This window comes from Protopterus annectens, chromosome 8.part0 (genome assembly GCF_019279795.1).
Source record: "Protopterus annectens isolate FY-2018-M chromosome 8.part0, PAN1.0, whole genome shotgun sequence".
NCBI lineage: Eukaryota > Metazoa > Chordata > Ceratodontiformes > Protopteridae > Protopterus > Protopterus annectens.
The window spans coordinates 363030084-363046413 of NC_056741.1; the positions used below are offsets into that span (position 1 = coordinate 363030084).

The 16330-nt window shown below is 38.2% G+C and overlaps 1 protein-coding gene across 2 annotated transcripts in view; it reads right to left on the minus strand.

Annotated features, from left to right (window-relative positions):
- Positions 1–16330, minus strand: part of LOC122808811 — a 2021113-nt gene that overhangs the window by 420548 nt on the left and 1584235 nt on the right. For both annotated transcript variants that reach the window (XM_044079872.1, XM_044079871.1), the window contains one exon: positions 15379–15453. In XM_044079872.1, the coding sequence (XP_043935807.1) occupies positions 15379–15453 (75 nt within the window). The remainder of the gene's footprint in view (positions 1–15378; positions 15454–16330) is intronic.

Below are 16330 nucleotides of genomic sequence, written 5' to 3' on the forward strand. Positions count from 1 at the left end.
TGACTCAAAGGGTCTACTCCTCTCATAATCTTCCATGTCTCTGGAGAATTTGTGTAACGTTTTGTCTTTTAAATGGTTTTCAAAAATAATCAATTCCTTTGAAAGTCTGCTACGATTGTTCTTGAAATTCATTTGCTCTTCATGCTTTTTCAACACTTCACATATTTTTTGCACATCACATATGTTGACCTCAATTGTTCTTTCATAATAAGATGATAAAATGTTAAAGCCATGGATGCATTCTGTTGTGCCATGTTCCAATCCCATAGTAGTATGTCATCTGGCTTGCTTACTAGTGGCCGTAGTTTGGTCCTAAAACCCCTAGGGGTAATATTTTGGTTTTGATATGCTTTAAAAAGATTTAAATGCCAGATGTTAGTATGTAGAGTTTTTACCTTTTTACCAAGCTGAGTGAAGAGCAAATTACAACCGTCAACTGGATCTATCTGACTGTTCTCCTTTGTGCCCTCATCTATTGGTTTGATTCCAAATATATGGATGTCATCCTTATCTGCACAAAGGCCCTGAAGCAGTTTATTGAGATCCATGACCATAAGTTGCTAAATTGCTTCAATCACCCGTGAACCTCTCAATAGTCAACTGTGATGTGATAAGACCAATACAAAGCCTACAAGGCATCTCTTAGACAGACTCTCAAGGTGCTAAGTATATATAATCCCCATATGCCCAATCCTGGGCTTATTTTTACCAAGTATGTTGTTCACAATCCTTTGAGTCACAAATAAGTGCAAAGGTTCGCTGAATGGATCAAAATGCAAAGAAAACCACAAAGAGGGAAGTGATAGCCTCCCCTTTTTTATTTAAGGCTAATAATGTGTTTGATAAATACACACTATATGTTCAAATACTGAGTTCTGACTCAAAGAGATTTTTTTGAAAAATCAACCTATTCAATATAGTGATATGTAGCACAAACCAGATGAGACATGCGTACAAATACTACAGAATAAATCTGTCTGATCACCATTAACTAATAAGTCCCCAAAATTTGGGAAAACCCTCTAACAATAATAAAGGATCAAGTCCCCTGTTGTCAGTTTAATGATCACAAATATTGGTAATGTTCTTCCGGAAAAGAGATTACAACCCAACAAATAAATGACCCACTAATTTGAAAGATGTGAACATCTGTCTAATTGCAATAGGTAATCAAAGGTCAAACCATGTGCCAAGTCCCCAAAATTTAGGAAAACCCTCTGACAATAATATAGGACGAAGTCCCCTGTTGTCAGTTCAGTGATCACAAATATTTGTAATGTTCTCCCTGAAAAGAGAATATAGACCAACAAATAAATGAACCATTGATTTGAAAGATGTGAACATCTGTCTAATTGGAATAAGTAATCAAAGGTCAAACCATGTGCCTTGTTTGGTCCAATATAATGTAAACCCCTAATAAATAGTAATATCACAAAAAGCTAACTTGTTGATATATAGATGCTATGTGAGACTGTATTATTATGTTTGTAATGGTCTCCCAAACAACCTCTTGGCAACGGATATCAAGAAAATTCACAAGAAGCATACATATTCAAATGTCCCCAAATAAAAATACAATATATGTTCAAATACTGGATTTTGGAATCATCAGACTAACAAAATATTACCTAAGGCAAAAAAGGCTGTGATGAAAAAGCTTTCTCAACCTGTAAAGCCATCAACCTGTAAAGCCAGAATGTAGTTATAAAATCACATATAGAAATGGTACACTAAATCCCTATATTAAATGTACACAAATCATGAATAGACAATGTACAGAATGACTCATTATTCATAAGGCAATGAAAAAAACTTCATAAAGAACACAGCGCAGTATTCAATGAAAAATTGTCCAAAATGTTCCACTCTTAGTCTATATAGTAATCCGACCAAAAGAAAATATATTCTTTGATGATGGTTAGCTCATATTTGTATTTATGCTGTGAGGGGTGAATCTAGGCCCTGGTTCTTTCCAAACTAATGTGAGCTGGATACCCTTTCTCCCCGTTGTCGCGTATCCCCTAGTGCATACCCCGTGGAACACTGTCCTTCTGAATAGTACATATAGATATAAAACAGAAAAATACTGTCCACTATTGATGGTTTACCAAAATGGTAACAGTCCCAAACCACAGATACACCAGCGTATCAGCTGAATTTCACCAAATCCAACACAACTATTTGTGTTCATAAAGATTTGCATCTAATATGTCAGCCCAAATGATAAATTATGTCATTTCAGGCTGAAAACCAGCCACGATGGTACAAATCGCCAATAACGATGCCCAAAGACCAACTGTAAAAGGCAAACTTTAACAATCAAAAAAGTTGACCAAAATTATGGTCCATTAATCAACCTCTGTGATGACATTAAGAAACACAATGTTACATGTGAAATATTCCTAATGGTGTGCAAGTAGACAACGTCTTTACTTACTGAGAACCCAGTGATGTTACTTGCCGCCTCGATGCTAAATGGCGCTGGTAATGCAAATACATGTAGACCATCACCGTTCACCAGTTCAAAAATAATGAATACTAAGCCAACACATGGTTCAAAAGAAGGGGCAGCAGATACCGTTTTTTTTCTCTTGACCTCCCTTTACTTTGGAGAACCAAGAAAAAGTTGTAGCAAGGTGAGCATGCGAGTTCACGAAATGATGAAAGATGAGTTGATATCCAAAAAACAATTGTGAGGAATCCTCCTCAACTGACACCGAATGCCACAAAATGGCTCCTGCTTCAACTCTCCTCACACCAACAGCCAGCTAGGTACACGTAATCATGGAAAGCAGGCTAGCAAGTACAGTAGGTGCACAGGCCAAGCAAACTGTAATAAGACAAAAAAGAAAGCCAGCACCTTGGGGGCGTAAATGTTTATTGGAAACACCAGACTGGTTTCAGCACATTGCTTTCATCAGTGGTACATGAAATAAGGCAGTATAAACACTGCAATATATATACTCTACCTTATTAAAAACAAATGACATCATTTCCTGACTAATGATTATTCAGTCTGATACTGAACAATGAAAATCAAATACAATGAACATGTGGGGTTTAGTGTAGGATTAGAAGTTGAGTTTTGGTGCTTTACATTAGGGTTAGGAGTAGGGTTTGGTTAGTGTATGTATGTGGTTTATTTATTTTGTTTGGGTAGGTAGTATGTAGCGGGTGGTCGGGTTGTCGGACTATGAACATTCGATATTTAAAATTTTGCGGTTTAGTGTATTCGGTATATTTGCTTTTCGAGTAATATGTGTCGCTGTTTTGGTATTCAATGTAATGGATTTTCGTTGATTTGATATAGACCCAATTTTGAATACATTCATGAAAATGTTTGGCATGGAAGATGTGAATTTACTACTAGGGGAATAGTATGTAAATTCACTCGAAACTACAAGATACAAAAAATGGGCCAGGCTAGACAGAATTTACATTTCACAGGAACACTTACATTTAACTGAAGGTCTCAATACACACCGAATAACTGTTTCAGATCATGTGCCAATAATAATAAAAATAAAAACACAGGGTAATGAAATAAAAATAAGCCACTAGCGCTTTCCAACCTATCTGTTGAAAAGAGAGGAAATTAAGGAATGGGTATTGGAAATTATTCAGGAGCTTTTAGAGACCATAGAAAATTCTTCTGAAAATATAGCTAGGGAGTGGGACAAAATTAAAGTGGAGTTTAAAAAGTAAGGGATTAGCTTGATAATATGCATGAGTTTAGAAAGAATGCTGTTAAGCAACTGTCTTTGTAAAAAATATATAGTTGGGCAATAAGTTAACATCATGGCTTTCTTTTTCATTTTTTTATGGTGAAATGTCATTTATTTGGGGCAAATATACAGTGATTATCTGAGGTTTACGGACAAGTTCCTTTTGGTCTGTATTCTTGTATTTCAACAGATGAAGAAGCGAAGGCTGTCATCTGGACATTTTTCGAAGGACATGCTCATGAATTTAGTCACTTGTTGCCAATAACTAAGGAATTTGATATCGGACTATAGCCCAGCTATAATGGACATACATTTAATATTTTTTGTCATGTTAATGGTGTATCTGGGGACATTACTCATTTGAACAACTATATACTTTTGATAAGCAACTTTTCACAGTGAAATTGAGACTAATTGAATTATGAATTTATTTTTACAATAATAGATACAGTCTTTGAATATTTTTGTCTTAAGTTGCTATATCTGTTAACAATTTTTTTTTTTGATATTTTGGATCAAGATTGTTTATGTTTGTGGAATATATAGGGTTGTAAGCCATTTAGTTTTTGTATACGAACAAACTTTATGGCAGTTTTGTGAACATGCCATATAATTTGTCCTATTTACCTTAATGGTAGTCTGTTTATAACATTCAGCTAGACTATATTAGAAGATAAAGGGGGAATTTTTGTTTTTTTTGATATATATGAAGGAGTTTGCATGGGGCTCTGTTGAAGTGATAGGTGAGCATATTTTTCACTAGTAAGTTGACATATAAATATATACGCTCACTTTGCGCCCCACCCGCCCCAGTACATATACATTTATCTTTAGCTAAAAACTATTCCCATACTTACTCAATCAAGCCTTACTGCTGAAATTCCCCACTGCTCTACCCCACCTACCTGCTTAATCTCACCTCCTAAACCAAAGCAACCCATGCCACTAGGTAATAGTGTTGTAATCCTCACCTGCACCATTCTAGCATATATTACATCCTACCAAACAGCTACAGTCATAACCCCCAACTATTTCCACTGCACTCTCTCATCAACTCCCCTGAAATACCCACTGCATAGTTTCATTACCCAACCCCAAACTACCTCCTCCCAGTACAACTACTCAATTACCAACCTCCCACCACATTTGAACACAAAATATCCATAAAATACAACAAATATTTTACTGCATACATAAAATATATTTTCAACACTCTCCCTAAACTTGTTCTCAGTGGAGATGTGCACCCCAGCCCTGGCCTCACTATCACCAACATCTCCACAAACCCTCTTCCTAACAACTCCCCCATCACCCAAATCACAAGCAACAAAAACCCAAATATGTCTCTTAATATTAGAAGCATCTGTAATACAATCCATGACCTCCATGCCTACATAATCCTCTACTCTCCTGACATCCTTATCCTAACTGAATCGTGGCTCAAACCTCACATCAAAAGTGAAGAAATATTTCCACCTGGATACAACATCCTCCATAAGGACAGACTACCTAGAAAAGGAGGAGGTGTGGCACTGTTGTACAAACACCACCTCAATATCCAAATTCTCACCAAATCAGCTCCCCAGTTTGACAAGGAAGAAATATTTTACACCACCCTCAAATTAAACCCTAACAAATCAATCAGCATTATAGTGTGCTATTTCCCACCAGCCAAAATATACCTCCCCTTGAAAACCTACTAGACCGGGCCAATCTCTCCCTACCCCAAGAAACTATCATCCTCAGGGACATTAGCATCAATTGGCTATCCTGCAACAGCAACCACCCAGCCCTCCACTTAAAGCTCCATGGTTCCTCTCAGCTAATACAACCCCCCCCACTAGGATCAATAAAAACCCCAATAACCACACCATTCTTGACTGGGTCTTAGTTAACAAAGCCCCTCACACCTACCTAGCAGGCTATTTACCTGACTCCCTCAGTGACCATTCCCCAACCTTCCTACTAAAAAATCACATTAATGATTACAAACCCATTACCCACAGACTAATTTGCAACAAAGCTAATTTTAACCCCAACTCCTTCACCTCCTTCTTCCAGAACGTAAACTCGTCACCTCTAAAGTACCTCAACCTAGACAAAGCAGTCCATTTCTTTAACAGCACTTTCCTCAACATACTTAACTCCCATGCCCCCCTGAGAAACACCAGAATCAGAATTAAGAGCTCCCCCTGCCTATAAAAAAACACCAGGGGTCTTATGAAAACCAGGGATAAAATATGGGAATGCTGGTGCATAACTAAAAACCTCTCAGATGGGCAACTCTTCCTTGAACTACGTAACAAGGTCAAAAAGCAAGTAAAAGCAGATAAAGCTGTTTTCTATCAGACGTCCCTAAACTCCTCCCAAAACAACCCCTAGCAATTCTGGTCCATAATTAACTATATACTCTGCCCAGGAAAAGTAAGCACCCCCCTACCAACCACCCCTCTCTCCACCAGTAGCATTGCTGATTCCTTCAATAAACACATCACAGAATCCGTTCTATCCCTAACAAAAAAACACTTCCCTACACTAATTCCACCCTCACCCACCCCAAAAACACCCATCTCTACCTTCTTTCTCTCCACAGTATCCACCTCCTACATAAAAAGACTCCTGACAAAACTAAAACCCACAAAACTAGCAGCCGACTACCTGCCCACTGAATACCTAAAGATAGCAGCTGATGTCCTAGCTTATCCTATTTCTATATTAATCAACCACTCCATATCTGAATCCTATGTACCCATGCTATGGAAAATGTCACACATCATTCCCCTCCACAAAGGTGGCCCCTCCTCTGACCTCTCCAACTACCGCCCCATTGCCATCCTCTCCCCCCTCTCCAAGACACTTGAAAAATGCATCAACTCACAGGTCTCCAAATTCCTCCTTAACAATAAACTCCTCTCCAATACTCAGCATGGTTTCAGACCACAGCAGGACAACTGCTCTCCTCTCCTTCACCAACACTATCCTCCATCACAGAAATAATGGCTTCCTCTCCTCTGCTGTATTTCTGGATCTATCTAAAGCCTTTGACATTGTGTCACACAATCTACTACTCTCTGCTTTATCTGACCTCACTTTCTCCACACCAGCCATAAACTGGTTCCACAGCTATCTACAAGGCTGCCAACAATCAGTCGTCTGGGACAACAATCTGTCCCCTCACCTCCCTGTTACTCTCGGGGTTCCCCAATGCTCCATCCTTGGCCCTCTACCTTTCTCCCTTTTCACCAACAACCTGCACACTGCCACCAAACATGCCTCCCTCATACATTACGCAAATAATTCCAGCCTCATCTGCTCAGCCCCAACTCTAACAGAACTCCAACAGATCACCCAAGAATCTTTCTCTTCAGTTGATAGCTGGCTATCTAATGCCCAGCTTCTCCTCATTCCAAATAAAACCAAACTCCTCATCTTCCAATCCTCCAAATCTACCCCAAATACCCCACACTTCACTATTCAAGCCAAGGATAATACCTCCATTTCACCAACAGTCCACACAAAACTACTTGGCATACAGATAGACAATAATCTCAAATTTGACACCCACATATCACTAACAATAAAAAAGTTCACAAAAAACTGGGTGCCTTATATAGAAGCCACCAATACCTCACCAAACCAGCAAGAATTTCTATCGCCAATTCCCAACTAATCTCCACCCTACTCTACGCATCACCCATACTTACAAATCTTAGACAGTCAGACCTACACAAACTCAAAGCCTGCTATAATGAAATCGCTAAATTTGCCACTGGTGCCTCCTATCACAGCCACCACTGCATCTCCCTTAGAGACATTGACTGGCTTGAACTCCCACAACTCCTACACCAAACTCAACTCAGCTTTGCTCATAAACTAGTAAACCACCCTTTCCGAATCCCATCGCTCCATACAATTCTCCAACCCTACTACACTTCTAGACCACTATGCTCCTGCAGCAAAAATCTACTCCAGGTCACCAAAGCCAAAAACTCAGCAGGTGAAGCACTATTTTCCTGCACTACATCCAAGCTCTGGAACAACCTTCCCACTACCATGACTACCCTTCCTTCCTGCAGTCTTTTCAAGACTGCACTTAAATCTCACCTAAATTCACACAGGGTTTGTCCTTGTCCAAATCCCGACTAATAACCCCCCTTCAACCCTTCTCTCCTTTCCCAGCTTTAAATAGAGTATCCCCTCTACCACTATAAAACTGAACTGAAGATTACTCACTGCTTGTTAATCCTTCCAGGATTTAGTTATCATTTAGTCTATTATTATTGTTATCTAGTTACTGTTTAGATAATTTGCAGCACTGTGTTTTACTTCTTATTTCTGAATGTTTGTAATTAGAGCTTCTACTTAACTGGACCGAATTTGCTCCTGTATTTCTCCATGTCATGATCACCTCTACTGTATACATACCTTGATGGTTACTGTTTACCATCTACCATGTCATTCTGTGGAGCTTTTCTCCTTGGGCCTCGGCTGAAAAAGGACCTGTGTCCAGTCGGAATTTCCCGGTAAACAAATGTAAATAAAATAAATAATAAATAATAATAATAAATTCTATGACTGTCTGTATAAGTAGAGAAATATGAAAGTCAAGAAAAGATACAAATGTAAATGTTTATGGAAAAATTAAATATGCCAAGGTTAGAGGTAGATGAGGCTCAATTACTTTAGGAGAGGAGGAGATGAGATGTAAATGGTGATGTATAACTGGGTCTATATTATAAGATCGACGGTTGAAAACATTGAACACCATATGGTCGACACCATATGGTCAATGTCTTCAAACATCGAACTTATAAAAACAAAAAAAGAAAAAAGTACCCTAAGGGGTTTAAGAAGGGGGGCAAGCCCCCCTGCTCCCCCCACATGGCGGCTGCACCCCTCCACTACTTAAATATACCAACTCCGATACTGCACTACATTGCAGTAAATGGAAATCTCCCCATCTCCCCTTACGGAGAATTCCGTTTACATGTTCGACGTTGTGCGCTTTCTCTATTCTCGTGTCGACAATATCAGCTTCGATATTGTCGGCTTTTGAGAATATAATATAGACCCATATAACCAATATACCTGAAAGTGCCTAGAAACGGATGGTATTCCTGTGGAAGTATGGAAGCTAGAAGGGGAAAAAAATGATAAAGATCTGGAAGTTTTGTTTAACATTATTTTAAGAGAAGAAGTACCAACATCCTGGAAGAAAGCAGTGGTCAGAACACTGATGGTCCAGAGGAAAGAAGAATATAATAAAATACCACTGTTGTTGGTAGGTCTTGATGCAGAGAAAGCATTTGACAGAGTAAGCTGGGACATTATGAGCAGGGTAATGGAAGCATTTGCTTTCCCTGATAAAATTAAAAGGTTGTTCAGGAGGATATATGAGGGATCGGAGGTGAAAATTAAAGTGGGTGGGTTCCTCTTCAGTAATTTCTTCTTGAACAGAGGAACCAGGCAGGGGTGTCCTTTTTCCCCTTTGTTATTTGCATTATATTTAGAACCACTGGCAAAGAAAATAAGGGACTCAGAGAAATTCAAGGATATAATAGTTGTGGTAGTCAAGAAAAGCTGGTTGTACTTGCTGATGATATTATTTTATACCTGATCAAACCAGAAAAGGACATGACAGTGTTGTGGAACATTTTGAGACAGTTTCATGTCTTTTTGGGATACAAAATTAATGAAGCTAAAGCAAAGGCAATAACAGTAAATTATGTACCCATACACAAATTGGTTCAGCAATATCCATATTTATGGGGACATGATAAAATTAATTATTTAAGTGTATGTGGGAAATAATACAGAAACTGAGAAATTGGAAGCTGTGTTATATGGATATGGCTAGTAAGATACAACCAGTTAAGATGGTTTTAGTCACTTTAGTCTTATACATAAGTCAAGCATAGTTTTATCAACCAGAGTAGTAGTTCTGGATAGCAATTAATAAAGAGCTGAAGGATTTTATTTGGGAGGGGAAGACAGCAAGAGTCAAGTGGGATAAGATGATTCTTACAGTAGAACAAGGTGGTTTGGGATTACCCAATTTGAAGGGGTATTTCAGAGCTACACAGTTAAGGCTCCTATACATAGTAGAAGCAGAAATCTAAAATTCAAAGTGGAAATAGATGACGATGAAGCAGGCTGGAAGTTCAAGAAACTAGGAGAGACTGGTATTTTGGATGCAGACATTTAAGGAGAATAGAAGAAAGCATTCTAAGAACTAAGCCAACACGGAAATGGAGAAAGGAGATTCTGCCAATAGGGATGACTGCAATTAGGGATAAAGACAATAAGCAAGAGGGGGCTGGAATTTATTGGAGAAAACTGGCAAATGAACTAAAGTATCTGGAGCAAATAACTAGAGAGGGAAAGGTAATAGAATGGAAGGTGCCAAGAATTTATTTGGACTGCAGGTTAGTGATTGCCTTCCCTATCTAGGATTGATATCAGAGTATAGGCAAAGAGAAATAAATAGGGGGATCCTAAATGAAAGACAAGCACTGCTGAGTTTTTAGTAGAATTTAGAGCAGAAGCTGCTGTTAGAAAAGGAATAATTAGTAGATCATATAAAATATTGCATGATCACTATAAGAATGAATCAGAGGAGGTTAGAAAGGATTGGGAAGAGAGACTGGATAAGCAATTCACAAAGAAACAATGGGTGGATGTATGCATGTCTCCTAAATATGCAACAAAATCTAGAAGATTTAGGAATTTTGCTTGGAAATGTTTGCATAGGTATTTTTATATACCAAATAGACATCAGAGAATGTTTCCTCAGGTAGACAACAAATGTTGGAGGTGTGAAGGGGAAGAAAGAGGCAATTGGAACATATTTTCTAGAAGTATAATGAGTTGGCAGACTTTAAAGATTCCCTGCAGACTACTCTATCAGAGATACTGGGTATGCAAATTGGTGTAACTAGGGAAGTGATTTTTCTGAGCTTTGATACAGAATCAGAATTGTCTAGACATAGTAAGGCTTTGTTGCATCTAATTATGGTGACTGACAAAAACAGTTACTAGAAAATGGAAATCAAAGTCTAAACCAACTGTATTAGAAATAGTGACAGAGACAAAACAACTGGAATTGGGATCTTTAGAAAAGGGTAGGAGCAAATTACATGAAAAAATAGGAATTGTGGGAACAATATATACAGGGGAGGAATAGCATTTAAAAGAAGGCAGGACTTGAATGAGCTATGTAATATTTGACTGGGTAGATTATAAGTGATGTACAATGTTTGCAACTAGAATTATGTCAGTATGGTTTGTGATGTAAAATGCTTGCAACTAGATTATGTCAATATTGTTTGTTTTCATTTATATAAATGTATGATTGCCTGTGTCATAAATTTCATAAAGATGTTTCTTGTTAAAAAAAAAGTAGTAGTCCAGCCCTGTGGGCCTTGATCCTTCCCTGCATCAAGGGAATAAGAACAATTTTGACCCTTTAGATTGTTCCTCCCCAAAGTGTACAAGGTCACTTCATTGACAAGTGCCACAGAGGGCTTGGCGGGACCAATAAGTGGTGGAACCAATTCCAAGAAAATCTGATAACATTCTGCACCTGCCCAGAGATTATCCCCATTGGAGCAAAAGCACTGTTGGGGACTATTGTGATTGCTGAGCCACAGAAAAGGAACTATAAGAAGAGAGTTCCATGGTTCATCCCTTAACAGAGAATCTAAAAACAGAGGTAATCTAGAGAACTCTTGTGAAGTCTGGTATTCCACCTGTGACCCAGAAGGTGACAGGGCTAGCAAGAAACAGAGTACAGAGGATTAGTCTAGATAAAATCACTTTAGCTAGCAGATCTAGGAGACTGTGTCTCTGATACCCTCCCTGTAGGAGGAATAAAGATATCTTATTGAAGCTTTAATTAGTTTATTCTGTTAAGTAGGTAGATGGAACTACTTAAGTTAATAAACTACTTGAAACTTCAACAAGGCATCTTTATTGTTCCCACAGAGAGGGTATCAGAGAGAGACGGAGTCTCCTAGATCTGCAAGCAAAAGTGATTTTATCTGGACGAATTCTTCATACTCTTGTTTCTAACAGAGAAACTAGGGCCATGGACAATTTGGGAAGTGAGTGTACACCTCAGGAATATTTTTCAGAGAACTTATTTCTCACATTATCAGGTTTCAGAGAGAACTAGAAAAACAGGCTTTAGAATCCTATTAAAGATGTCCAATAACAAACATTAGAAAGACTGGAGAACCAAATTTCAGTTACGCTGTCTTTGCCAAACTCCACCATTAGACATGTTTGTAGTGTGGATGGTGCATTGATGGCAGCAACACTGGCACTGCTATCTGTCATCATGCCTGTATGAGACTTTTTGACTTTGTGGACAACTTTGATGTGTCCTTTCTTAATGCCCCTATGATGGACCATCCCTTTTTAGCCCTAAAGTTAAGGATACTCTAACAAAAAGTAAGCAGGAGAGGAAATGCTTTCTGTCATCAGAGTCTCTCTCTCTATCCTTCAAACACATTTCCTAGGACTCAAAAAGGTTGGAGATTACGCTAGTTTAAAAAAATACCAACCCTTTTCCTTTGACTTCTCTTGAGATGCAGCCTGTTGCAGCAGAGGGGAAATCTCTAATGTGTGCTGCCTTATAGGGAGAAGTGGTCCACAAAACCAAAGCTTTTGAGGTAGTTTCTCCAAAACCTTTTCCAGAATTCCTAAAAGCTTTCACATCTGCTCCCCTCTAGAGGCAGTCAGGTGACACTTCTCTCTTCACCTTCAAAACTGAATGGACGCCACATAAAATTCTTGGGTGAATAGAATCAAACCCAGAGGCTACATTATCCACTTTCATTTCAATCCTGTTTCATCTTACAAGGCTCTTCCAGATTCTCCACCTGGCAAAAAAAAGAGCTGCATCTCAAGAAATTTCAAGGGTACTACAAAAAAAAGAGCAATCCAAGAGGTTCCACCAGATGAAAAATGATCCCAAGTATACTCAAGATTCTTTTTAGTTTCAAAGAAGAACAGGTACCTCAAGCCCATACCAGATTCCAGTTGCCTGAACACCTATATAATGAAAACAAAGCTCCTGATGGTCACTGTGCAGTTCATTCTTCCAGTTCACAGGGAAGGAAACTGGATGTGCTAGATAAACAGTCGATATGTCTACTACCACATCAAGATCACAAAGACAGTCCAAAAGGTATCTTTGTTTCCAGCTGGGAGCCAGTCATTACCAATTCTGAACCTTGCACTTTGGTCTTACCACAGTTTTCTGGGTTTTCACCAGGTGCATGGTGGTAGTAGCAGCACAGCTCAGACTGCAAGGGTTCAGAGTGTTCTCAATAGCAAGACTTCCAGAATCAAGGGTGACATCTCCTCATCTGCAGGCATAAGATGTTCTTAACTGTTCCAGATCTTTAGCCAGTCTCATTCTAAGGTTAGTGAGGTCCACGGCAGCATCAATTGTATTAGTTTCACATGCCCGATTTTTCATAAAGGTATTTTAATGGACACTTTGAGTTCAATGGTTATATTCCATTCACCTTCTTTACCACCTTGTGATACTGCCAGCTGTGTGCAATCATCACATCCCTTGATAGATAAATTCACCTCTAGTATCCCAGGGATGTCCAATTGTCCTTCCTCTGCCACTGGCATTTTAAAGCCTGGGCGGTACAGGGATCATTGACCCTGTAATTCCACTGGTACTGATACAGCAACTTAATCACCGACTTATCCCTGATATCTAGTGGATCTCCCAAATTAATCCCCATTGTGATGGTGCCATTATTGGTGCCATATTAGTATATGGCATTCCTGGTGGGCTAGTTTATCCTCCCCACATTCCAATCCTTGTACTACCATTAGTGCTGCTGCGGCATGTCCATGAAGAGTAATCCCTGGTGGTCTAGTGTATTTCCCCCCACACTCCAATCTCCATACTACTGTTGGTACAGGTACAGCACTTTAGATGTAATCCCCAGTGGTTTAATGCATTCCCCCATTTTCAATCTTCATGACCACGGTTGTGATATGTAGTAGAACATGGCTGCATAGTGGAGACAGCTGTCCTAATCTACACAGCTGGTTGATTTCTTCAATCACTCAGCCATGTAGATGCTTACCTGGAGTCGGATCTGGGTAGAGAACACATGGCTAATTTGCATATAATTTTCCCCAGAATGCCTCATTAGCATTCAGCCCAGCCACTACACCAGCCCTAGGTGGTTCTGCATGTCTTCATAGTAGAAGACCAGGTGGTATTGTGTTAGGGTGGTTGATGAATCAAGGTGGTCATGTGGTGATACCTTAATGAATTCCGCTCTTTGTCTTTAACATATTTGCTGAATTACTAGAATGACTGTCTGGGCAGGATTGGTCTCCAGTCAGAATAGTCTAAAATCTTGTTCAAGGCTTATAAATATATTCAGTTTTCAAACATTTTCTTGTCAACACTTGGACTCTACAAAAGTTATATTTTACTATTGGTGGATTGCCGGCAAAGGGGATTCCAGTGTCTCCCAACTGTTCTTTTTGCCCAAATAAGGCTGCAGCCGCTTTACATCTGTTCTGGGAATATGTTAAAAAAAATCTCTTTTAAATTTTTACTCCTCCCCCCTGAAGAGATTAAAACATATATCTTTCCCGGAATGTGTCTGAGTACATTTTAAACATTCACATGGTAAAGTTGAGTAAAGATAATAACTTGATAATTTGGTTTATATCATCTTGGGTCAAAGTCTTTAAATTCTTTGTAAAAATACTTTTATTAAATACAGACTCTATTACCATGAAGCAATGGAAACCAGTCATTGCTTAGTCTAGAAAATCTAAAAAAGCTCACATAAAAATTCTGTAACCCAAAACTGTCATATACAATTTTTTGGTGTAACCTCAACAATATTTGTGCATGATCATTTGATAATTACTTTGTAATAATAACAGTGTAAAATATCATAATTTGCATACAGTTGATACTAGAAATCTTTACTCTGTAAATAAAGGGTGATGTGTCATAGAGGTATTTAAATACTGAGGCTGTGTTGTAGTATAAACCAAATACACATTGGTGAAGTATTAGCTTGAATGCTTTAGCAGTCGCTGTTATATTTTAGTTTTGCTTTTAACTTCCTATATAACCACTTTTTAAAGTTTTTAACCAGAGTATAAGGCTTATATGTAATTTGTTAACTAGTAATATTGTTTTATTTATGTTTATTGATGTTTTATGTTTAAAAAAATCGAATAAACGATATTTGTTGAAAATACTTCTCTCTGGTATAATTCTTCAGTTGCCAGAATCGCTACTTAAATCCCCATCAGCTGTGTCTTAGTCCGAGCTAAAACCTCTATATCAGTTGAGGTGGCCTTAAAATCCAGATATAGATCACAAGTGGAAGGAGCCTGAGATTTCATTTCTTTGAACTTGGTGGTATGGAAATCATTATTCAAATCATGGCTTACAGTTATAAGAATAACAGTCAAAGTAAATGGTGCCATTCTGGAATTTTAAGTCCACATTTGCAATTCCTGTTCACACACTACCTTCACATAGTACATCATTTAGTTTTTTTAGTACAGATTAATTAATTCCATTGCCAGTTTATAGATAAGTTGCTTAATACATTTTCTTACTGCAAAACAGCACATTCTACAGAATTACCTTCTCCAGTGCATCATACGCTTCAGATGCTTCCTTTTCTTCCTTAGAACTTTGGCGAGTTCGTTTCAAAATATTCTGTGTGGGGGAAAAAAAGAGAGGCTAATAAAAATACAAGTATTAAAAGCCATACATAGAAATTAGGAAGCAAGAAATAAAAGAAAAAAGAAGGAACACATGAGTAAATAATTTAGTTAAGTACCTCAGAATCATAGTCAGCACCTGTGTAACCTACCAGTATGTCAGCTGAGGTTATCAGACAACAAGAAATGGAAAAAATACTCTGATTTCCTTCTGTATGACTATAAAGTGATTTGGGATGAAATGTTTATTTCAAGCAATTTCTTTGTTGAATGAACTTAGTCACTTATCAAATGCTGATCACTGGACAGTAGTTCTTTATTTGCCATCTCTAATCACGTTTTGATATTTCACCTAATGTGTCATTTTTAATGTTGTAAAGGCATACATACCTTTTTTCTGACTGTGATATCTAGTTTGTGTTTGAAAATGCAAGTAATCATTCTAAGATCACAGCTAAACTTTAACAAAAGTAACAATGTTGAAGCTACACATGGCACAGATACACTTATGTCAAGATTTGGAAACCTGGGCATTTTTAGAGAGACGGATTAAGACAGGCTAGACCCTTACACTTTTAACTGGCTCTCAGCAGCTGAAATGCTACCTCATTAATGAGACGGAAGCAAGATCTTGCAGAACTGCAGTGTGTATGTTTCTCAAGTCAGCTGTGAATTTCTTATAAAAAGTGGGTGGCTGAAAGTAGTTGCTGTAGTTAATTGGTTGGCTTTACCTTTTCATTCAGTACAAGAGGTGGAAGACAGTTTCTATGTCTAGAATGGTCTTTTTCATGCCATGGACTTTTTTCTCAGGAAAGACTTCAGTTGAGTATTGCTGGGATGTTAACAAATCCCCAGCTGGGTGCTACATGGAT